Here is a 24,723-nt window from a genome sequence, read left to right on the forward strand (position 1 = left end):
AAAATAAACTTTGGGCCCCTGTTAACCTTTTGTTCATTTATTCAAGGATCATTTGCCATATATGCACAAGGCCCCTCTCTAAGACAGGTAGATGGGTTTATATTGGACTTTTATTGATGTATGCGTATTATTTTTCTATTAATCATATTACCACAATAGAGACATTTTAAATAATGGGTCTCATTGGTTTCATTATTATCCCTGCTGTCAATCAGGTTTATTGACAGATTGCAAAATAATTGTAAAGTTACAATTCAGTTTGCAAATGTGTATATTTACGGGTTTTCTCTTATTTATAATTTAACATTATCAGGTGTTTGACTGTTTGTCAGAAAAAGGGAACAAGATGTATGGGCACATGGAGGCTAACGCCTGTGAGAAACGTAATTTCGTTCAGCCGTTTACTGTGTATGTGGATGAATGACAATAAAGTTGACTTGAAAACCAGATGTATGACGATGTTAACTTAGGTAATAAGGAATGATGATAAACCCATAATCTGTACACTGTGAAATCAATCAGTTAGTAAAGAAGCGTCAAAAGTCGATACAGGGCTGGTTTATACCCATTTACACTCACATTCATTCCCACGGAAAAGTTTGTCATTGCACTTCAGGAGGAAGTCGTGGGAGAGCGTGTTTACTCTACACAGAAAGGCCCTGGCCGAAGCAAAGTTCAAGCCCAGAACCTTCTTGCTTTAAGTCAACAGTGCCAACTACTGCACCACCGTGCCGCCCCTTAATCACTATATATAGACCCAAACTATCCTGAGGCAATTGCTCTCTGTGCTGTATTATTAATCCAGCCTCAAAAACGAGTTAAAAATACGATTGATATTCCTGGAATGATGTGAATACGGCTTTTTAGCACAGCTCCACTGCCACAAGAGCAATATAGAGTCCAGCATCATCCTGATATGAGGTCACATGTAAGGTGAATTATTTGTCTTCTGTGTTGGGACACTCACAAAGACCCTCTGCTTCACTGTGCTCCTCTCGTCACATGCCGATCAGACCGATAATGCTCGTGTGTTGTCACATGCCATCGGTGAGGATAAGCAGCTTCACATGCACTCACAGCAACCACAAGGCCGAGCATGCAGTCATTCATTACCTCTAAGTAAAATGTGGTGTAATGGGTGCGTCATGACCGGTAATAAAAGAGGTATTGATCAAGCAGGCTGCAGCACAGTTTTTGGACATGATTGGTGGCGTGGTTAAAGAAAATTTAGATCCACTACTTTCCTCTTTATTTAAAAGTTAAATTTTTTGGGAATATTTTGTACACCTCAATTTGACACAGATCTCAAACAGGGACAACAAGCACATAACCAAATATTTAAAATGTATGTATAGAACAAGCATGCTTGACTTAACATTTAGTAATATATTGACTGATGTAAACAACGGCGGGTCCATACAGATCAATGTATATCCATAACATTTCAACCTATTGATCACTATTGACTTCATGTACTTTAACCACTAGGCTCCAAAACTATTCTAAAAATTGTGACTTCTTTGATATAAAAAAAAGATGCTATCATTTTGGTTTAAATAGCGATGAAGGAAATATATAAAAACCCAGGAGACTCAAAATGCTCTTTCTCTCTTTTAATTGTCATGTGAATGATACACAGATGAAAGGATCTAGTGTATCTTACACACACTGCTTTGATTAAGGTGGGGTTTTGTGGATATATAATTGTTGTTGTGATATTTCCTCTGAAGATACAAGCTGTATTGATCATGGAGTAAAGTGAACTTTAAAATGCTCTTTATTGATTAATACAAAATCCTGTGGTATTACTTGCTGTTTGTGCAGGCTGGCCGTTTACAGTGGTGAAATAAGTACATCAAGAAGTGTAAGTCACTGTTGAGGTAGACTGTTACTTCATGTATCTGACAGCTGTAGCTATGAGTTACTTTAATGGACCAGCAGTCTTTAGATTTCTAGAAGATGAACGATTTGAGTTTTATGGAAATAAATTAACATATAACAGTGTATTTGTATCGGGTTGAAGGATATCAGCCTAAGTTTTGTTGTGGAAGTCAGTGGAGATATACAAGAGTAGAAATATCCAGTCTGGATATGTCTCTGACCTCCATCCCACAGAATGAGGTTTGTCTGATCTCTGAGGCCTCATCATATGAGGATTAGATGTTAGTATGAAGCTCCCTCTGCTGGGGACAGGAGGAGAGACATAGTGTCCCTGTGAGTCCAACAGCTCCTGCCAGAGAGTCTACATCCCTGCAGGCTGAAGTGTCTGTGGAGGTGTGAAACAGACGAGTATCTCAGATTTGGGTAACGTAAAGGTAAAACTGACGTCATCAATGATCAGGGGAGGAATTTAAATGATTTTTAAATGTATTAATTTATTCATTCACAGTTATTTGTGATTCAAACATTGTTTTATTTACAGAACATTTACAGAACATGTAATATCTTTATTCCTTTAGTTACTTCATCCTTCTGCCTGTGTGTATTATAGAGCTATAGTATGACTGTGATAATGTTGTGTAGTGTTGGTAACTACTCTAACCAGTGTTGACACTTTGATGGTGCAGTTTGAAAGTAAAGCTCTGTGAGGTCAGCAACAGGAGCTGTTTATCCTCAAGTACTATGATCCATGAAGTAGGACAGGAAACAGACTGAATACACTGATGTGACTAGTTTGACCTGGTCCTCAACGCTGTCCCTCTGTCCATGTCTCTAAAAAGCTGCTGGCAGCAGGAGAAGGCCGAGGGAGCGGGACAGCAGGTCCAGAGCTATGGAGGAGCCTCAGCCCCCCCCCAGCCCTCTGCATATGTCCCATAGGCCAAGCTGCAGGATGTCCAGCAGGAGGACATCTACTTCAAATGTGTCCAGGCGTCTGTCCGAGCTCTGTAACCAGCACACACACACACCCCCATGCTACAGGGGGAACTAGTCTGACTCACCTCCTCCCTTGTCTCTGTAATAGAAGGGTCCACTGGCCAGATGTCAAGCGGAACACATCTTCCTCGTGTATTGACACGTCAGCTGTAGGTGCCGGACTCATTTGAGCGTCGGACCAGCCGCTCTTCCTGAGTCCGCCGTGTTGCTGCCACAGGCTGATCTGAAGTGTCACGGTAGAAATCTCCCGGTTGTTTGACCTCGGTGTTTCCATGCTGCGACTGAAGGATCGTAGAATACGTGAGTAGTGTCCGGCTGAGCTGCTGCTGTGTTGTTGTGTTTGTTGCTCCGACATGTTGTCATCACCTCCAGGTGGGTTTCACTCTCTGCTGGGGGGATTCTCTCTTTCCCCCTTTGTTCGTTTGCTTCGTACAGTTCCCCCTCATGTGATAGAATGTAATTTGATATATTGCAATGGAATGTATTTGTAATTTAGGTATATTTATATTTGCCCATTATTGTGAAATATGGTCCTTGCTGGTCGTTTGAAGGTTACAGCTGTTATGACAGGTCCATTTATTCATGTATAATATCTCCTCCATCTTGTTGTCAACAAGATAAGTGGAGAAACAAATCTATTGACTATTGATATTATAGTTATACACAATCCTATTTGTTCAAAATGATATTGCAATTGTATGTAAATGTTTGTAATTAATAACCAGACTGTTTTAACACTTTATGTTGTGTTCTTCATGACTGTGCTTCCTAAAAATCTAATGGTTGTAATGTCTGCCAACTAACTGAGACTTTGAGTATTAACAATCTGTGCAGTTGTTTCAATAATTCTCTCTCATCCATCTTTTAGACTTGCTGAGGACACAGCTGGTTTAATGTCCGCTGCTCCAACATGGATCCTTCAGATGTGATCGCACACAAGAACGGGCGGCAGAGGAAGCTGGCAGGTTCCACCCCCGCAAATGTGAACATTGGGGACCTGCACAGAGGAGAGATGAGTGTCTCTGAGCCGGAGGAAGAGGACGAGGCGGAGGGTCTCATCAGAGGGTCGGATTCAGAGGGCAGGAGGCACGCCAGCCGGCCGGGGATCCGTGGCGAGTTGGGCAACGTGTCGCTTCTTCTGTTTCTCTACGTGCTCCAAGGGATTCCTCTGGGACTGGCCGGCAGCATCCCACTCATCTTACAGCGCAAAAACGTCAGCTACAAAGATCAGGCCTTTTTCAGCTTCGTCTTCTGGCCGTTTAGTCTCAAGCTGCTCTGGGCTCCACTGGTGGATGCTCTTTACTTCAGCAGGTTTGGCAGAAGGTAAGAAAGACACATGTTTACTGTTTATCTCCAGGCATTTTACGTTTGTATATACATGCACCACCCCAGAAGATACCGTGACCCGATGGACTGAGAATCATCACAGATATACTGTTTGAATGTTTTAGTTTGTACAGCATCTTTTCACTGATCATTCACCTGCACCTATCTCTTTCCTCTGTCTCTGCAGAAAGTCATGGCTGGTGCCCACACAGTATTTGCTGGGCCTCTTCATGCTCTACCTGTCTGTCACCGTTGAAGCACTGCTGCAGAGCGAGGGAGGACCGAATGTGGGGATACTCACTGCAGTGTTCTTCATGCTTGCCTTCCTGGCAGCCACACAGGTAGACCATCATAAACACTGACACAGACACACATGCAGAGAGAAAAAATACTGTAGATAATGAGACTGGGCAGTTACCTGAAAATACATTGAAATATACATTGATAACCTCTGACTGACTTAAAGGTTCGGTGTGTAGAATTTAGTGAAATCTACTGGTGAAGTTGCATGTTGCAGCTGAATAGCCCCTCACCTCACTCTCACCCGAGAGAACCCTTCCAGTTTCATAAAAACTCAAAGGCTGTTTAGTTTGTCCAGTCTGGGCTACTGTATAAAATACAGCGGCTTCCATAAGCAGGACCCCTTGTTGTAAATTTTAAGTATTTAAACATAAAATGCTCAACAGGAATTGGTACAATTTTTTTTGATTTGCTCTAAAAAACAAAAAAAGTTAATTAATTAAAAATAATCAATTAATCACGGTAAAGGTTTGAAATCAGGAAATTGTCATAAGTCATATCGCCAAGCCCTAGTAGATAGCTTCTTATCTTCATCCTTCAGTTTCTCTTCCTTTTTTGTCTCCAAGGATATAGCTGTGGATGGCTGGGCCCTGACCATGTTGTCCAGAGAAAATGTGGGTTATGCATCTACATGCAACTCTGTAGGTCAGACGGCTGGATACTTCTTGGGGAACGTGCTCTTTCTGGCTCTGGAGTCTGCTAATTTCTGCAACAAGTACCTCAGATCGGAGCCTAAGGACACAGGCATCGTGACCTTGTCAGGTATTTTCTATCCCTGACCTGCTAAAAAGATTAATAATGTTTTTTACAGTTTCCACGATGATCAGTTAAATATCGTAATTTCTGCTGCTTTCTATTGCTCCACTGCAGACTTCTTGTTTTTTTGGGGAGTGGTGTTCCTGATTTCCACAACGCTGGTGGCCGTCTTTAAAAGGGAGACTGCGAACGGCAGAGGGAAGAGGAGAGTCCCACAGGAGGAGACAAAGGGCGTTTTGGAAACCTACAAGTTGCTCTTCACCATTATCAAGATGCCCACAGTCTTCACATTTTGTGCCCTGCTTCTCACCGCTAAAGTACGTTACCATTTTTGAAATGATCTAAAAATGTAAGCATTTGGCAGATTGCTCTATGTGACCGTTTCTTGATAAATATTTAATTTACCTCCTCTCAGATCGGCTTCTCTGCAGCAGATGCGGTGACAGGTCTGAAGCTGGTAGAGGCTGGAGTTCCCAAGGAGCAGCTGGCACTGCTGGCGGTGCCCATGGTGCCTCTGCAGATTCTTCTACCGGTCGTCATCAGTAAATACACAGCAGGGCCCCGACCGCTGGACATCTTCTATAAGGCCTTTCCTTTCAGGTATTGACGCGCGATTGAGAACATACAGACATTCATATAAACCAAACGCTAACAGAGTGTTGTGATTGCAGGTTGCTCATAGGCCTTGAGTATGCGCTGCTGGTGTGGTGGACGTCCAGTGTGAAACAAGACGGAGGGTTCCCTGTTTACTACTACACCATCGTGCTGATCAGCTACGCAGGGCATCAGGTGCAGTAGTCCTCTGTTAATACTAACAAGTATATTACCCCCCTTCTCTCCCTTTATTCCAGTGTTTGATATAGTTTTTCCAAATCAATGTTGATGTTCTTATTAAGACCTGAACTTTTCCTATTATCAGTCATACAACTCCAGCTAGTAATTCTAGTTGCCATCAGGCTATCAGGAGCAATAAATCATTCAACCCAATGCCAGGGCTCCTACGGTCATGAAAAACCTGGAAAAGTCATGGAATTGTTAAATGTGTATTTCCAGGCCTGGAAAAGTCATGGAAAACAATAACATCCCAAAAAATTTGGAAAAGTCGTGGAAATGTGTTATATTCGTATTTTCATGTCGTTCATTTATGCTGAGTTTTAAATAATTCCTATGCTTTTAAAGAAATACACTCAAAATATAAGCAGGCATACTTGGGTTTGTGTCATTTAAGCTGAACTGTATGCCTTGGAATTCTCATTGTTAGTTTAAATAATACATTTCGTCACTTTTTCACATATATACACCGAGATTTCACAAAATGTTTGGTCATGGGAATTTGGTTTAAAGTTATTGAAAAGTCATGGAAAAGTCATGGAAATCCATTGGTCAAAATGTGTATGAACCCTGCAATGCTCTTCTAAAACAAAAGTTTCCTGTGTTTTGACCCCAGGTGGCGTTGTACAGTATGTACGTGGCCTGCATGGCCTTCCACGCCAAAGTGAGCGACCCCCTCATCGGCGGCACGTACATGACCCTGCTGAACACGGTCACTAACCTCGGAGGGAACTGGCCGTCCACTGTGGCTCTGTGGATGGTGGATCCACTGACCTCGAAGGCGTGTGAGGGGGCCATCGGGCAGACCTGTGGCTCCCCCGAGGAGGCAGGGGTGAGTGGGCAGGGGGAGAGGATGAAACTCTCAGGAGGGATCTGACTGTATGTCCTAATCTAAAAATCCTAAACTGACTCTTCTTCTTCCTTTTCCCTCTTCCCATTTCCAGCTGTGCGTGAAGGAAGGCGGCGCTTGTGTGACGACACTGGACGGCTACTACGTGGAGTCGGTGGTTTGTGTCGTGATTGGTTTAGCCTGGTGGGTGTGGTTAGGGAAGAAAATGAGACGGCTGCAAGACGAGAGCCCGGCCGCATGGAGGTGCAGAATCAACCAGTGACGTTACTCACTTACATCATCAACACCACAGACTCTTCTTGATGCACTGTACCTCTGCATCCTCTGCCTCAAAAACAGCAGAACTCTGAAAAATACTGTCATTCCATCCACGCCCGTCTGACTCATATTCAGCTCGGTCCCGCTTTAGCTGCTACGTTCAGAAAACCGTTTCTCAACTCTGCCAGCTTGAAGCACGTAAATCTGAAGGAAAGCACCGTTGTGACGTGGTGTTTAAAAGCCCTTTCGGTCGTCACTCGTGCTAACTGTAGCTGTAACAGTGTCCTGGAAACATTCCGGCTGGTCAAGAACTTTTTTAGAAAGTTTAAAAATAGTCTTTTCTGTCAAACCACAATCTGCTACTTGAATATAGCCTTACCAAACCAGAGCTGGGTCAAAGACTTACTTCCTTTTTCTGTTTTAACTTGCATGAATTACCAGATGGTTGGATTTGCACCTTTTAAACCTCTAAAGAAAAATGGCAGCAAAAGTATGCTATTTAAATTTGAGCCCTTGGATATTTAGAAATTAATTTTAGTAAACTCAACACACTCCTCCTGGACAATAGTTGTATCTTCTGTATTCAAGGATGGCAAAGGGAATATGTAGCGATGCACTGTGTTGTCCATTCCCATAAAGTCTCCACACAGTTTTTTACATGGGGGGGATTCTCTGCTGGGACCTTTACGCACACCGTCAATCTATTTCAGCAAAAGGTGAATGTGCAGTGACTCCAATAGTCTCTAATCTGCAGCCTCACGTTGGTATTTAGGCCATAGTATCAGGAGTACTATAATACATACCTACATATGATAAGACGTGTATGTTAAAGGTTTTGAGATACCGTGGGTTCATGTCTCCAACTATCTGATCTTTCATTGTACCGTCAAATTCGCCCGTCTGATAATCCACGCAAGTTTAACCTTGAGTGAAGAAGATTCACTTTAGTTGTTTAATTTAGATCTGATTTTTAAAAAAATATTATTTAAATGTTGTTTTCCTCTGAAGTTCTTTGTGCCTTGTGTAGCTGATCAAAGTGTCTCGACTTTGAGGACCATCCAGCAGCAACAAGCTGGAAGATCTGTGGTTGAAGATCCAGGCAGGGATTATTAGTTCTATATGGTTTGAATATTATTATGTGGTTGAGTTCATATACTGTTGTTTTTCCGATAACGGAAAAAAGCTCCACTGCTTTCTTCATTCTTTTTACATACTCCTGTGTGTGTGAGCACACATTCATTATGAAGAGTTTCATTTGCACAGTGATATATTCATAATATGAAACCAGTGTCACAGATGTTTAATGAATTGAGATGACTGAAATATTAAATGATTTTTGTATCTTTTATTTCTCCAAATTTCCCTCGAGTCTGCTTGGTTATAGGACCAATTTGAATTGTTAATATTGGACGCTGCTTCATTTACCTGTTCTAACCTGTTGGTCATATCAACAGAGCCGGGTTATGTTTTCTTTAGTTTGTTTGTTAGCACGATTATTCATACACTACTGAACTGATTTCCATGAAGTTTTGTGGAGGGCTGGGTTATGACCCATGGAAGAACCCATTTAATTAATTATAATTTATTTCTTTATCATGGCAAGATTGTCATTTGCCTTGGAAGCGTTATGTGCTCTCCAATTGCACTTCCAGTTGGTAATGATATTCAGGATTTTTTTTTTCATTTGTTTAAAAAATGTGAAGTACAATGAATTTCTTGCTCACAAAACAATGCAAATCCCAGACCAGCAGCCTCATAAGCAAACGCTCGGCTTAGATGTTTTAAAAAAATTGTACATTATCTGATTGTTGCAGTATTTTCTCTAAAGCCAGCGTAGATGTGAGGAAAGCTTGTATTTTTACTTGTTTTGCATAGTTCCTGATTTCATAGTTACTTTATGAACAGCTATTTAAAGGTCAAACAGTTTTGAATTTAAATGCTCATTGTGCCAGATCATCACTGTAATATAACTCATACTCAGAGCCTTTCTGCAATTGACAGGACAATGTTTGTTTTTATTCTTTTTGACAGGAGATAGTTTGTATGTTCTTCACCAGACATTAAAATACTGGTTGCATATTTTGGCTTTTGAATTGCTGTAATTTCAGCCACTGAAAATTGTGTTCGTCATCCCGCATTCATTACAATGAATCAAAATCCCCCAATCGTAAAAAAAACAGGGTGACAAAGTAAAATCTGCTGTTATAATGAATGTAAAGTTCTTCACCATTCATATGATGCACTATTGATTTTAAATAAATCTGAATATAGATGATTTGCTGCATACACAAAAGACAAAATGCACTTTGTATTTTTTTTTTTACATTTTATTATAATTTTCCTTGCTTTTCAGGAATTCTAAAATGTCCCTCCTAAACAAGTAAATGCTGATGCAAGAGGCTTTATAAATGTTGCCTCCAACTTTTTGGAGAATTAACCCTCACAACTGCAAACAGTGACCAGATCAACTGGTGCCTCAGACTCCCATTATGAACTCACTCCAGCAGCCAGATGGAGAGGGAGCAGGGGGAGGCTGGGTGTGACAGAGCAGCACCGAGATCAGTTCTTAGAAGTTTGCTGTGGTGATGGGTGAGTGAGTCACGTCAACATTGCATCATGCTCAATCATGTCTGGTGAGATAATCGACGTATGGATCCCACATCAAATAAGCAGTTTCACAATTCATCCTCAACATCAACGCTCAAAGAATGTGAAAAGTCAAAGTGTTTTTTTTCTTCTCCTTTAATTTGGGTTCTCTGATTCACCACAGCACAGTTAATGCAGCCATTTCATAAAACATCATAAGATGCAAACCTATGTTAATCAGTACCAGAACCTCTGCATCTCCACTGCTCACGATGATGATGATTTATCTTTTTCAATCAAAAACCTCATTTGTTTCTTTTCATTCAGAGCCAGGAAGCATTTGAGTCTAAGAAGAAATACTATCACAATCCCCCCATGGAAGCGGTTTCTCACTGGAATTCATTTAAAAAGCACAGAGCACCTTGGACGTCATCTCCTACAGTAGACTGGTTGCCTTTTAGCTTTAAGTCGCTTGCATACTGTGTGATACGTTATCACCTTCGAGTTCACGATCACACAAAGGCTGTAGCTCCTCAATATATTTCAAGTCTTGGAAGTCTACTTTGTAATGGTAGGAGAGGGCAGGGGGGGTTTCAGGTCACACCTGAGGCATCGGGGGAGAAGGGGTGAGATGGTGATGTTGGTAGCTCTCGACTGCAGCACGCCCGAGTCCCAGACCCACAAACTCCAGCTTGTGACAGTGTATGTAGTGTGCGGATGTGCAATTTTTTGATTTTCATTGTCTCTAGCATCCATCTCTTTTTGCTTTGTTTCTTAAAAAATATCAATAAAGAAAAAAAGAAAAAAAAAAGAAGTCAGGAAATAAACTCTCCTAAAGAGGTGTGATGGGTCATAGGTTCATACGTAGATGTTCGGGCCGCTTGGCCGCGGAAGGGTACGCTTGCTGCTTCATCTGACCCAGGTTGACCCCTGTAGGCTTACGGATGGGAAGAGGGGCCGAGACCTCGGAGTTGTTTGTGACATCCATCTGCTCTGGGGTGGACAGTTCCATGGCCTGGTCCTGAGGAGACTGGAGGACGCTTGGTCCTCCGCCAGTGAGGAGCGGGCTCCGGGGCCAGCAGTCCGCCCCTGCGTACTTGACTGGACTGAAAGTAAAAAAAGGGGGACGTGGGTTACAAGCTTTTACAACATTCAGAAACATGTATGATTTCTTTTCCTGTGGCTTTTTCTTTGGTCAGATTCAGCCATCGAGTACAGTAATATAAGAGGTATAGTACATCAGATGAACACAACTCAGCGATTGTAGTTGTGGAAGAAACTTAAAATATATTGCTTCTTATAAAAAACTTATTTTGAAACATATCAGACATACAGAGAACTTCTGGAATTTGTAAGTGTCAGTTGCTCTTGACATTTCAAGTAAAATGTTTGGAAAATATCCGAGTGAGCTCGCTTAATAATACAGCAGGAAAAGGTACGAAGAATTCACAGCGAGTGTGTGTGTTGATGATGTTTCTACCTAAAAGAACGAAAATATCTAATGATGGAAGAGGTGCTGTACATGTAGAAGACGACAACTTAGAAAGACAACAGGAGTCGATCAAGGATTCGGAAGCCAGATCTCAGGACCTGAACCAAGACCCACTGAGCACTATCATGGTCCAGAATGTAATTTCTCAACACAGACATTTCTGATGCACCTGCTGCAGTCGGTGGGTTGACATACCTGAGAGGAGTTCTCGGGCTGCCCAGGATTCGTCGAGGTGAGCGGGTTTTGGGCTCAAATGAGAACCTTTCTTTAATGTTGTCCAGGACTGATGGAGCGACATACGTGAAACCCTACAAGTGACCAGAGGTTAAACACAGGTCCAGCTGGTGCTAAGACACATTTTAGGGGGGGGAGATTTTCCTACAGGAACATTTCAGTTCAAGCTCATATTGATTTTGATTGCGTTTTGTGGTTAAGAGACGGAGCTTTTCGAAATTAAGACCAGAGAAACAAAGGAGTTACCAGAAAGGCTTGATTAGCACTCTCACTGAGGGTGGAGTCATCAGGGCTGTCCACAGGCGTCTGACTGGTAAACTTGGAGTCGAACTGACTCACATCTTCGGCCGATTGCTGCGAAGAGAGAGATGAGATAAAGACAGGTGAGGAGGTGAAGCAGATGTGCCAGCTATCAGGATAAATAGGAGGAGGTCTGAAACTAGAGAAGAGCTTGGTTCGATAACTGAAAGTTGTCGATTGGTTTAATCTGGGGAGTTAACCAAAGTTAAAACCCATTATGTGGAAAACTTCTGTCCAATTGATTGCCTCCACCGGCACAGCGTCAGGGGATAGAATGTAACCTTATAGGGCAACTGTGACAGTCCATGAAATGTGAAACGTGAAACAGTCTTAGTGCAGCTTCGCATTGAGTAAGAGATGTTTAGTGTTGCCAGACTCTTGGCAAAGAATAACAATTTGGGCCTTTCCTTCCTTTCAGAAATCTTTGTGGTCTGCTCCTATTATACTCACCAGGAAGGGTTTAAAAGGAGGCTCCACTTTCCGAGCCAGAAGATCCTCCCAGTTGATGTGTCGAAAGAAGGGATGAGCCTACAAACAGTGTCATCAAATTAAAAGGCAAATTAATTAATTTATGTAATTTTGACTCATTTGCATTATTCACAGCCCGGTATGTTTTAGTGCTCAGCCACAGGAGCCTGTGTGTCGTTTCACTGTGAGCAGCCTGTGTTGCTCTCACCTGAACCTCCGCGGCGTCTCCTGCTGCAGCTCCCAGCCGCGATGAGGCGTTTCTCTTCAACAACTGCACAACCAGAGGCAACATGTCAACATAACGCCACCACAACAACGCCACATTTAATTCTGTTAAACACCAGGAGTATCATGAGCGGAGAAACAAACAGCAGGTACCCGTTTCAGCAGATCCCGAGCTTCTTGTGTGAGGTAGGGCGGGAGGCTGAGCTTGCACTTCAGGATTTTGTCGATGGTCTTTTTCCGGTTCTCACCTGTGAACGGTGGCTACAGAAGGAAGAGAAGACAACAGGTTAACTCGCATATTCCAGAGCACGGCGCAAAAAATTAGAGTGACGTAGAAACACAATAGTATTATGTTGGAGCTGTTGAACTGACCGCGCCTGTGAGCATGTCGTACATCAGAGCGCCCAGACTCCACCAGTCCACTGCTCTGTTGTGTCCGCTTCTCATCAGGATCTCTGGAGCCCTGTAACAAATGATTGAGAGTCCATGATTATTGATTAACATGGAGAGGAGAACCAGTAAGTACCAGTAAGTGCATGAGAGAGATGAAAGAGCAGGACTCACATGTATTCGATGGTTCCACAGAAAGTGTGGGTGACTGTGCCGTCGTGAATGGACTCTTTACACAGCCCGAAGTCTGTCAACTTCACGTGGCCTGGAAGGAACATGACCAGATACAGCTGATTATAGATGCAGTGGATACATGCATCTGTACATTAAACTCAAATGTGAAGGGTTAAAAATCATACACTTGTGCTGTATTAGGGTGTATAAACAAGGTAGCAAATCAAGACTATCTTTCTATCTATCGGACTATTCCAGAAATCTCTGTCTGTAAATGAAAAAAAGCATATTTTCAGAAGCGTTCATCTTATCATCTTCCCGAAGAAGTCCGGTGTCGTATTTGGTGCGATACGTTCGATATTAAAAGAGACGTTGTTGATCACGACGAAAGCAAAGACAACCAATCCCTCAGTTCAGGGAAGTGAGTACAGAGTGAGCTGCCAAACTCTGAGTAAACGTGTGAACAGCCCTTTGTGCAGCAGCAGTTCTGCACTTTTTTCAGTTTCAGCTAGAAATGTAAAACCAGCAACACCACAGGCCGAGCAAACCAAACAGACAGGTTTAGAACAGGTACTGCACTAGAGATAAAGCACACACCGTGGTTGTTGAGCATGATGTTCTCAGGCTTCAGGTCTCTGTAGATGATGCCCTTCTGGTGCAGGTGGCCCAGAGCCATGGAGATCTCTGCCAGGTAAAAACTACAGAGAGGTTTAAATGCTGTTATTAACTATTAGGTTTGTGGTGAGGCTCATTTTCACCAGTGAGCCTCGGTTGGTAACAAAGCAGGGATCAAAATTAAGCTGCATTATAAATGTGTTTTGTATCAATAGGAAAATAGGGAAGTTTACCAGGCTGTGTCTTCCATGAAGATGCCCTCCCTCTCCAGCTGCATGAAGAGTTCTCCTCCTGCACAGGTCAACAACATTAAAGTCTCATTTCCTGAATTCAGCATGAATGTTAGTAGCGGATGTGCGTCTCGCTCATACTGACCACTCAGGTACTCCAGGATGAGGTACAGCTTCCCTCCGGTCTGGAAGGCGTAAATGAGATCGACAATGAAGGGATGCTTCACCTCCTCCAGGATGTTCCTCTCCGCCTTGGTGTGGGCTGTGTCCTTGGCGTTGCGCACAATCATTGCCTGGTGTTCCCAGCAGCCCAAAGAAAGATACAGTAAGTGAAACTGGGAATGTTCTACCCACGGCTTATGTGAAATGTTCCAGTGTGCGTGTCAGTCTTACAAGCTGCTCGTCCTGCATGACTAAGGGATGGACGTATTCTACTGTGCAACATTTGGGAAGCAGCTGTTGAGCTGAGCAACTAATCTAGTTTAAAGAATTAACTTTGAAGCAGATTCCACATTTCTTGAGTCGTGTTCTAAAAGCAGCTATCCTTTCTTAATAAACACTTAAAAGAATTGCAACACCAAAGCATTACAATACATTTTTTAACTGTGAATATTGAATTGCACAGACCGAATGAATATTGCAAATACGAGAGTTAAACCAGAGTTAGAGTGCAGTCCTTAATGGGTGCATGTTGTTCTACTGGGAGCAGAGTTGGTTGAAGTCAATGGGCCGATACGTGCACCTGTGTTTCTCCAGCTCGAGACAAACACTCAGTTTCTGTTCATATCTGTGAACCACTTCTGTTGGAGATCTGACGAGCTGCCTGTCAGCATCAACCCTGTGGACAGATGGAGCGTCCTCAGGTCGACTGAAGCCAACAACCATCGCGGATTTTAACTCTGAGAAGTTTGTTGACATCAGTCCATGTTCAGGCTGATTAGGGTTTACGCACTGTGTTCTGAATTGTTCTGAAAACTCAGTGTGTGGTCTCATAATAAAATAAACTAATTCCATCCGCCGCTGCAAAGCTTTTAACCTTTCTTCTTATTACCTGGGCAAGTGTCGATTGAGCGTCTGAGACGAGGACTTATTACGAGTGTATGAGCCTCATAGTGCAAGAAGTAACATGACACGGTTGATATATGACACTCAGCGTTTCTCAGCACACAGGCTGAAGTAGAAATAATGGGTGAAATTACATTTCAGATTACAGCATTACATGTATCAAAAGCTAACTGCACTCACAGAAAGACAATTTTTTTATCTCAATATACAAGCTACACCAAATTAAAATGTATATTATAATTTGAGGCGTAACGGTGTAAACCATAGCTGTCAAATTTCTGATGTAGCTGCATCTTTTTGTTTGTGTGTAAACAGCAAGAACATTTAAACATTGTTTGCAGTGATCACACTTTTTGTTGATGAAATTATTATCATGGACAGAATGTTATTCCAGTCTGGTTATAGTTTTTTTTTTTTCTTAAATCAAACTTTGCATTAAGCCTAAATGCAAGACTGAATGCATGTTTCCAGTTTGGGCAAGTCAGGACAGAGGCCTCTCTATCCGAGATGCTACATAACTACGGGCCCTGGCCTCCGTCTGTCACTGTGACGTTTTAGTGCTCGAAAACAACTGGCTGAAATCTGGCAGGTCTCTGTCATGTCAGCGGGGTCATTTCAGAAAAATCAAGCAGGAGCGGTGAGAATGTCAAGCGGGACCTCGAGGGCTGAAGCAGAGCGCTGCACGTGCCAAGGCTGCAGCAGAGCAGCGCAGATGGCAATCAACCAACTAGCAGTGAAATCTTACCCCCCCCACTGGCTTCAAGGACGGACAATATTTGCAGACAAGGAGCAACATGAGGTTTATCTGTGCTAACAGGCATGCAATTATGTTCACAGAATTAAAAAGTGAGAGCAGCTGAACGTTACTAATAGAACGAGTGCATCTGCATTGCAAGGAGAAAAAAAATTAAGTACCTTTTTTAAAACCTTCATGGCAAATATTTTGCCCAATGCAGCGCCAACAACTTTTCGGACTTGGAAAACCTGCGAAGAACGGAGAGAGATACACGTGGTTTGAATAATAAAATGAAAAAGCAGTCTAAATAACTCAGAACCACAGAATACACAATAAAGTGTGTGTTTATGGCCGTAGAGGAGTGTGAGCTTGTTCAGTGTACTTTCTCCGGCCTCGCTGCTTCTCGGGTACCACAAGTTCCTTTCTATAAGTACCTTTCCATAACCACCTTTCCCCAGGACCCGCAGCAGCTCGAAGCACTCGGGCCGGATGTTCTCCGTCCCCTGGTTGACGACGTCCTCTGATATCTCGATCTTCTCGCAGTCGTCCATGTTGCTGTGGAGACGTTCGATTCACAGGCTCACACTTGGTTTTTCCACATCACGCATTGGACAGAAGCACAGATGGACTGAATACTTACAACTCGAAGCCGCTGCACTGATCCATGATATCATTGATTGAAGCCTGGAAGGAAAAACACACCACAAGTCAAAAAAAAGTGTGTGTGTGTGTGTGTAGCTTTTAACTTCATGAGCACATCTCATAAGTTTGTATTGAGAACTGCAACAATGAATCAGCAACTATTTGAAATAAACGATTTATCACTTTTTGCAAGAAAATATACAAACAATCTGGTTCCGACTTTTGTAGTTTGAAAATTTGGGGCCAACTTTGGTTTAATTTTAAACTGAAAACATTTGGGTTTGAAAACAACTAGAGTTCCAAAGTAAATCCACTTTAATGTAGGATACTGTGATCTGTATTTTACGTCATTTTCATGAACCCAAATAATGTAAAGATTGGTAATAGTTCATGAAATAAGAGTAGAGCATAGAAACTGATGAAAAATATCAATAATTGTCACTATATATTCTTCAATAATAGAAACATTCATAGCAATTGTTCAATATATCAAGGTATAATAATAATAATGTGATTTAATACACGATTGAGCGTCCTCAGACTTATTCTCTGCCTAATAAAGAAGCTTTAAAAAGCACAACCTTCACTCAGGAGCAAAAATCTGTCGAAACACGTGAAAGAAATAATGTGACAATCATGATAATAAAAACGTTTAGTTTGATATAATTTTTGGTCACTTCATCCAGCACTTATTTGTTCACATCTCCAAACACACAACCACACAACAACACACAAACACCCTGTCTGTTGACCATGATGGTGACAAACAAGAAATGCTTTGCTGCAATAGTAATAGTTGCTCAATCCGTGCAACATGAACAACAAAACATGTTGCAAGATAATGCAAAAGGTCACTTTATATGCCGATTAAACTCTGAGACCACATCATATGTGTGTGTGTGTGTGTGTGTGTGCAGATAACATGTCGACTCCTTCAAGCAGGGGATTTGCTGTAATAAGACACCAGGAGTTTGACACGTGTGTACACATGATTTAAAAGTCCTTTAAAGTAAAGTGGGGGTGTGTGTGGAGCTAAAGCCGTTTCAGCCTCACAGACGAAGCGGCTGCAGCTCTCAGTTCTCACACTCTGGTCTGAATACACTGTTGCACCCTGAGCCACATTTATCACCGCAGCACCTTTGGCCAAGTAGGGCTTTGCTTTAAGCTTTTGGCTTGCACAGCTCCAGCGTGACAGCCGCTGTTTTTTTAAACGTGACAGCGTCTACAAGGCGTGTGTTCGACCCCCAGCTACAGATTAGAAGTGAACAGACAAAGAACCAACAAGTGACAGCTCCGTGACGGCCGCTGTCAGACGTGCTAACCCGCTAGCAGAGGCCTGCAGCCCCGGTGCAGAGCAGGCCTGCGGTGGCTGACAGGCTAGCGGGCTAATAGCTGCTAGCCGCTAGCCGCTAGCCGCCGTGCACACACACTTCGACATCTCGCTTCAACAGCTCCGGCTCAAGTACCTCCTCGACCTCATCGTCGGAGACATTGTCCTCCGGCTGGTCCAGGTCGATGTCAAACACTCCCGCCATGGCAGCGTGTCGCTCGGTGGCTCCGTCACAGACCGCAAGAAGAGCAGGCGTCCCTCCACCTCATGGACGAACACACACCGCCGCCATGACCGGCTACTACGCTGCGCATGCGCACTGCGGCGCCCAGCACAGGGGGCGGGGACCTGCGAGAGGCTTTTATTTTGACAACAGGTAAAAGCTCCTTATAAACAGTTGATGCTCCAAACACCAAACACTGAGGCCAGGGCCGGCCCTGGCCAACATACACACACAAGCTGTCATGCATCCACAATAACTTTTGGACTGTATACAGATGCACACACTGGGAAGACAAAATTGTAAGCTATAAAAAACAATAAAATATATAACAAAAAATATAAAGATTCTGAAATCAGCTGTACTGATAGCATATCATGTCATGTCGACAAAAATAAACATTAATGATGTCCACAATCGGGGTGATTCTTACCTCTATATTGTTCTGTCTTCTCCTCCTCTAATTGCGGTGCTTTCTGAATTGTCCACCTGATGATTAAATCTTTTTTTGATTCATCTTTGACTCTAACCGCAGACTGTCACCGCAGCGTGTCTGTTCACACAGGGAGCCCATCCAGGAGGATGTTTTAGATGCTTGCTTGCCTGTCCATGGAGCCACGGATGGTGACATCAGCAAATGTCCCTACTAAGCTGCCAAAATGAGTAGATTTTTATACTTCTCTTTGTATGCATCATGCTGCTATGAGGAACTGTTGTGAGGTTGTTGTTGTCAAGATTTGTTTTTCTCTTTTTGTGCATCCAGCGGCGTCGAGTGGAACGGCATATGCCAGTCAACTCGCCATGGCCGTACTCCGACACCCAACGGGACAGGTTCTGTTTGCGACTTGGATTGCTGCTCTGGCTGATTTATTAAAAGCTAATTTTCCCCTGCTACTTAGTCTATAGGGTTATTATTGTGTTTTATTTACATTGTATATATTGGTTTATTTGTGTCATGCACTCTTAACCCGGATTTTATTTGAACTAAACTTGTTTAGTGGTCATAACTTATAATGTCTAGTTTCGTGAAAACAGTATGTCATTACTTAATCAAATGAGTTGTTTGCACTATTCACCTGAAACACACAACGTTACTAATGATGTTAAGCAGAGCTGACTTAGAATGTTGCTTTTCTGTAAGAAAGGGGAGGGGCCTATTTGAATTTCTGCTCGGTGGCATGTTGGGACATGCCTGCAGGGCCCGGTGTGAGGAGTCTGGCTGCTGCTGCTTCACGAGTGATATTCGACGGTGTCAAAGCCTAAACCAAGTGGAACGGTAAATATAATTTTCAGTAGCTTTCCTGGATATGTTACTACAAAAGAAAAACGGTCCAGTGACCATACAAGCTAAAGTTAACTTGTGTCAATGTGATTTTCTGTCGGCTCATAGATAGCTGCCGACCACAAAGCTTCAGCATTCATTTGAAAACCTTTTTTTTTCTTCTTTTGTATTAAGCAGCGTTTATTAATCCTACACCAAGTGGAATGGCGAGTGTTTAATTGAACAATCTGTGGATATCTCTGGGAACAGTGACCTAAAGGCTTTGTGTTAGTGAGGGGCATTATGATTGCACGTGCTTGTGGCTAACGCTAGCTATTTTCTGTTCATAACCATATCTATTCAAAATGCGTTTATGTTACTGCAACTAAGATGTTAGGCTGACGTTTTTTAATTTTCTCTTTGTTGTGAAAATGCAGTGGAACTGTAAGTACTGTGATTTTATATCTGAGGAAAGGGGTCACCTTTTAAAACATTACAGGTTAAAACATGGGAGCTACACCAGAACTGTAGCATTCCCTTGCTTACACCAATAATGTTTGTGCTAATTGAATTCCATAAATGCTCTTAAGGTATACTTATCTAAGATTCACCCAAATGCACAGGAGGCACACATGTGTGAAACTGCCCAACTGACCTTTCGACTCTGAACCTGCCATAAGCACGATAATGGAACGCTGGCCTGCTCTATTCACAGAAGACCAGGTATGTTCACCCATTATCTTCTCACCACTACGTCGAATGGAGGGGTGGGTGAAGTGTTTGAGTCTACAAAATACTAAAAAGCAACCAAAACCAATACAAGTGAAGTAACTTGTGACCACTTCTTCAGAAGTAATAAAACGGCAGAAAAAACATAACATGCCTCCATTCTGCTTCCATCAGTGGTGTCATCTGAGTGTCACCAAGCCCTGACATTCATATTCGTCTCGAAATGGCATCATTTACACCAAGTTTTTAGCCTAAATGTCCTCTGATATCCTCCTCTGGAGTCTGTTCACCCTAGCACACTCCACACAAGCTCTCACCCTAGGCTGCGCAGTAACATAGCTTCTTCAGGTAGTGGACATTTAGGGCAAAAACTTGGTGTAAATTACGCCGTTTCGAGTTGAATTTGAATGTGACAGTGGGAGTGGGCTTGGCGACACTCAGATGACTCCACACAAGCAGTATGGAGGCATGTTATGTTTTTCTGTTTAATTACATCTGAAGAAGTGGTCACAAGTTACTTCACTTGCATTGTTTTTGTCTGAAAGCTTGTAAAAACTTTAAATGATACATTTTTTTAATGTAACTTTGTATTTTTCAGATCTACATGAAGTACAGTAGGATTGTGGGCAAGAACCTCAAAAAAGAATTCTTTGAGGGCATCGATCGGCACAGTCCTTGTCTCGTTGAAATATTTTGATGTAAGAGAGGGATCATTGGGCAGCAGTTGACTCAGCTATCACAAGAGACCAAGGTTGGTCCATACCCATCCTGTATTTGCATTGTTTTCACAGCTTATGTAATTTTCCAAAAAAGTTGTACTTTATTAATTGTGCAGTACAATCCAAATTGTGCTTGGTTATTTGGGCACTCCCATACAAACCATTAATTTCCTGTCATTGTATCCACAGTATCTAACTCTTGTTGTCATATTACTCTCCAAAAGACTACAGATCCAACAGATATTCGTACAATGATGCTCAGAGGCCTTCTCCAATGACTTTTTCAAAGCTTGCTTTGTAAGTAACCTCTTTCTTTATCAAAGAGTATATAACATTGTGAATGTGTCATGTTGATCTTTTATCAATTATTTGTTAAAGGGACTCATTATCTACTCACCACTATACCGTAGGGGTGGGTGAAGTATTTGAGCCCAAAAAACTGCTTTTTTTTTGTGACGTGTTTGTTAATTTACTCCTTTAATCATGACCAATTCAGCCCTCCCTCATGTTTCGCAATATCCCATGACTAGGCTACATTGCTAAACGTTACTAATGCTTATTTAATGACAGAGATGTCTTTGTGCTCTTATGTTTGTCTCCTTAAGGACTCAGATGATGATGATTCCTACCAACACATCGACATTAGGATCCTTCTTGTTGAGCTGTCAACAAGAAGATGCTGCATCTCTATCCAGCATCTTTGAAGATAATCATTGAGGAAAAAGTGGTGATGGTTAACATTGAAGACCTGCTGAGGGCTGTTTGTCTTCTATTGGGACTTGCATACGCACTTAACCTCAACTACCCCAAGTCGATGAAGCACAGATTCCAGTTCATTCAACAGGTACTTCTATCGTTGGGCCAGAGTGCGCTAAAACCAAGGTTGCAAACACTGAAAAATGTAATGATCTTAAGTGAAGGTCAATGTGGTTTTAGGTCAGTTAATACAAGATGGTTTAAAAAAGGCCATGCACCCACAAAAACTCCAAATCCACAATTTGCTTTGCCCTTTCTACATGACTGTATCTGTAAAAATAATTCTGTGGGTATATTTCTGACTAGTTTTCTTACGAACACAAATGAATTTGTTAGCACTCGATGTATAACATGTATACATGTATATAAAGTTTTGGTCTCATATGGACAAATCCACAAGCTTGGTGTCTGGCTACACGGGAATAGCACATAACAAAACGTTTTTTGTTTATTTGTATTATGCAAGAATTTATCTAAGTTTAATGAAAGACAGGAATTTCCAGCCATGTGTGTTCCATGGTACAATATGTGTTGTGGTGTATGCTCAGGACTGAATATTGTGTTCACCAGATTTGAAAATTGACACGGTTTATCTGTCCTTCTCCAGTCAGTTTAAGTTTTAGAGGCTTGTAGCCAGTTTATATGTCCAGTTTTTTATACATACATCAGATATTGTTATATGCTGTGTGTTATAATCCCTTTCCAAACTAATTTTTATTTAGTTTATTCAAGCTATTTGAGTGATTGTCATGAGTGGTTTATTTGCCTTAGTTTCTAACAGTACTACTAGCAACAGTGGAAGAGGCCGATTACGTTTTATTTGTGGTTGTTCTAAAAGGTAGACAAAAGTCAAAAATGTCAACACTGAATCAGTGTTTATTACTTTGTATTATGTTAAAACTGATATAAGTAAAAAAAAAGAGAGGGGAAAGGAATTTTCAGCCACTTGTATTGTACGGTGCAAGATATAGAGGCATATGTTTGACTGCATTTTCTACTCAGTTGATTTTATACAATCTCTTAAACAGTGTTAAATTGTTGTTTCCAGTTTAAATTCACTGATGTATGGGTCATAATGTTTACAAGGATTTAGCAGATATTGTTATACAGTACGTCTGTGTTCCTTCACCAAACAAAGTGTTACAGGCAGTTTTTTTTGTGTCTGTTTATACTTGTCTTAAAAGTATTACTGTTATATAACATTTTAAATGTTTTTTCAAGAATAAAATACATTGGAGCATTTATATGTATTGTTTAATGTCTTACTTTTCATTTGATTTTGTTTAAACAATGCATTTTGCAAACTCAAAATATGATTACATTAAACTTAAAGACATCTCTTACATTAACAAATGATTTTAAGTAGAGTTAAATAATGTTGTAGTTGTTATTACTTAAACAAGTTAGTTTGTTTAACTTAAAATTATAATTTCAATTCACTTAGACTTTCTAGTAGAATTAATTTATGTTAACTAATGATTTTGAGTTCAGATTACTAATGTATACTCAAATATGTGGACTAAATCAACTAAGGTTTTTATGTTAATACAACTTAACTTGTTTAGTTTTTACCTTATGTAAAAACTTAAACGGTTTAAGGCAACGGGTTTCCTCACCTTTTTCAAGTAATGTCAACTTATTCGGGTTAAGAGTGTGCACTGGTTGCTGGTTGTACATCAAATTGCCCTTGAAGGATAATAAAGATTTACTTTTATGGACAGCTTTAGTTAATCACAAGCTGCACAAACCAAGCAAGAGCAGCAGAGGAACCCAGCAGCCAGCAGGGGGCAGTCTCAGGACATCGCATGGAAACAAGCAGCATTAGACTGTGATTCTTGTAAGGAGTCAGAAGACAAGTTTGGAAACTACTGGGTTATTCTCTAACAATAGGTTTTTAAAGCATGTTAAATCCTCCAGTATCTAAAATCCAAAAATATAAAAGTAACTTTTAAGTATTTTAAAATTTAAGACAATTTGTCCATCTTCCTCAACTGCTTAGTTCCTCATGGAAGTCAGCAGGCGGTTTGGCCTAGTGGGTAGAGCGGTCGTTCTACAATACGAAGGTCGCGGATTCGATCCCTAATCTTTCTTATCTTCTTGCCGGCAATATACTGAACTCTTAAAATTAGCAGGATTTCAATCACCTATTAATTGCAAAATATATTACACTATGTACATTTAAATGAATTAAATATAAAAAAAATAAAAAAAAATAAAATTAAATGAAAAAAAAAAAAAAACCTGCGCGCGATTCCTGAGCTTCTGCGCAGGATGTGCGCAATGGGCTTCTGCGCAGGATGTGCGCGCGCAGTTTTTAATTTTTTTTATTTAATTTAAAATTTTTTATTGAATTGAATTTTTTTCTTTTTTCAAATATATTTAATTGGAAATGGTTAGGGTTCATTTTTGTTTTTAAATGTACATATTATTAGATATTGTGCAATGAATAGCTGGTTGAAGTCCTGCCAACACGACAGCCTGCCAAACTCACCCATGAGTTCGGACCCAGCTCCTGTGTCCACTGGTGTCCTGGTTCCACCCATGGCAGCGTAGTGGCGTGGGGCTGGATCATCCCTGCGGCCCAGGGAGCGCATTTCTCCGCGATGGTTCAGGGGTAAATGATGCTGGTCTTCACAAGTGACTGACCTACGCAAGCCTGTAGCCTCCCCCCACCCCCCACAGGAGATTATGTGCTTGTGTGCGTGTGTGTGGCCGCGGCGTTTCCCGGTTCTTCCCGGCATTACGCTGCCGGTGCGAACATGGGCGAGGAAATGAGGCGGACCGCTTTTCGCAACGCTTCTACCTCCTGTGCGTCCCGGGGTTAGAGGATGATGGTGTGACCTTAATATATTGTTTTACAATGCATGTGTCACGTCATGATAATTCAGTCTCTTGTGCCGCCCTCTCGGCATTTTTCACCCTAGGAAACCGCCTATGTCGCCTGTACCAGGAGCCGCCCCTGACTGAGGCCTCGTACAGAGGTCAGCTGATCAAATCTGCAGCTTCACAGACATGTGATCAGCGTTTATGTTTATAGATACAAAAACTTTTATTTTACAGAATAAGCAATGCAGAAAAGAGATACATTATGATTTACATTTTAGGTTTACATTTTTTTTTTATTCAAGTTCAATTTTGTTCTCTTTTTATTTAAAATTATGTATAATAATACGTTTTATTGTCACACTTGTAAATATCAACCATCAATTACATTTCCTTGTCAAAAGGGTTTGATAATTATATATCAGGAATAATTGATAGCTTAAAAATATAAGTATGTGTATTAATGTAAATATAATTATGTTGACATGGTGCACATTTTTATAATATGTATTATCAAATATGTGTATTTATAG

The 24,723-nt window shown here is 41.4% G+C and overlaps 2 protein-coding genes and 1 long non-coding RNA gene across 3 annotated transcripts; 2 read left to right on the forward strand and 1 right to left on the reverse strand.

Annotated features, from left to right (window-relative positions):
• The first annotated feature begins 3,061 nt into the window (after nt 1-3,061).
• slc33a1 (solute carrier family 33 member 1) lies at nt 3,062-9,277 on the forward strand. The gene is made up of 9 exons (XM_061072728.1): nt 3,062-3,174; nt 3,743-4,197; nt 4,388-4,541; nt 5,067-5,262; nt 5,371-5,573; nt 5,672-5,856; nt 5,928-6,045; nt 6,704-6,919; nt 7,032-9,277. The coding sequence occupies exons 2-9, from the start codon at nt 3,785-3,787 to the stop codon at nt 7,197-7,199; spliced, it is 1,653 nt and encodes a 550-aa protein (XP_060928711.1). The 5' UTR covers nt 3,062-3,174; nt 3,743-3,784; the 3' UTR covers nt 7,200-9,277.
• Nucleotides 9,278-9,541: 264 nt separating this feature from the next.
• rps6kb1b (ribosomal protein S6 kinase b, polypeptide 1b) lies at nt 9,542-17,976 on the reverse strand. The gene is made up of 15 exons (XM_061072729.1): nt 17,819-17,976; nt 16,351-16,394; nt 16,145-16,265; nt 15,890-15,958; nt 14,055-14,202; nt 13,913-13,970; nt 13,662-13,762; nt 13,065-13,155; nt 12,873-12,963; nt 12,654-12,761; nt 12,484-12,546; nt 12,258-12,335; nt 11,754-11,861; nt 11,469-11,581; nt 9,542-10,887 (listed from the first exon to the last, which is right to left on the reverse strand). The coding sequence occupies exons 1-15, from the start codon at nt 17,885-17,887 to the stop codon at nt 10,632-10,634; spliced, it is 1,518 nt and encodes a 505-aa protein (XP_060928712.1). The 5' UTR covers nt 17,888-17,976; the 3' UTR covers nt 9,542-10,631.
• Nucleotides 17,977-18,912: 936 nt separating this feature from the next.
• Nucleotides 18,913-22,611, forward strand: LOC133003346 (uncharacterized). The gene is made up of 5 exons (XR_009678277.1): nt 18,913-19,178; nt 19,787-19,886; nt 20,491-20,643; nt 20,836-20,908; nt 21,217-22,611. It is a non-coding gene; the product is annotated as an uncharacterized LOC133003346 (long non-coding RNA).
• Nucleotides 22,612-24,723: the final 2,112 nt, after the last annotated feature.

The sequence above is a fragment of the Limanda limanda genome, chromosome 6 (genome assembly GCF_963576545.1).
Source record: "Limanda limanda chromosome 6, fLimLim1.1, whole genome shotgun sequence".
Classification (NCBI taxonomy): domain Eukaryota; kingdom Metazoa; phylum Chordata; class Actinopteri; order Pleuronectiformes; family Pleuronectidae; genus Limanda; species Limanda limanda.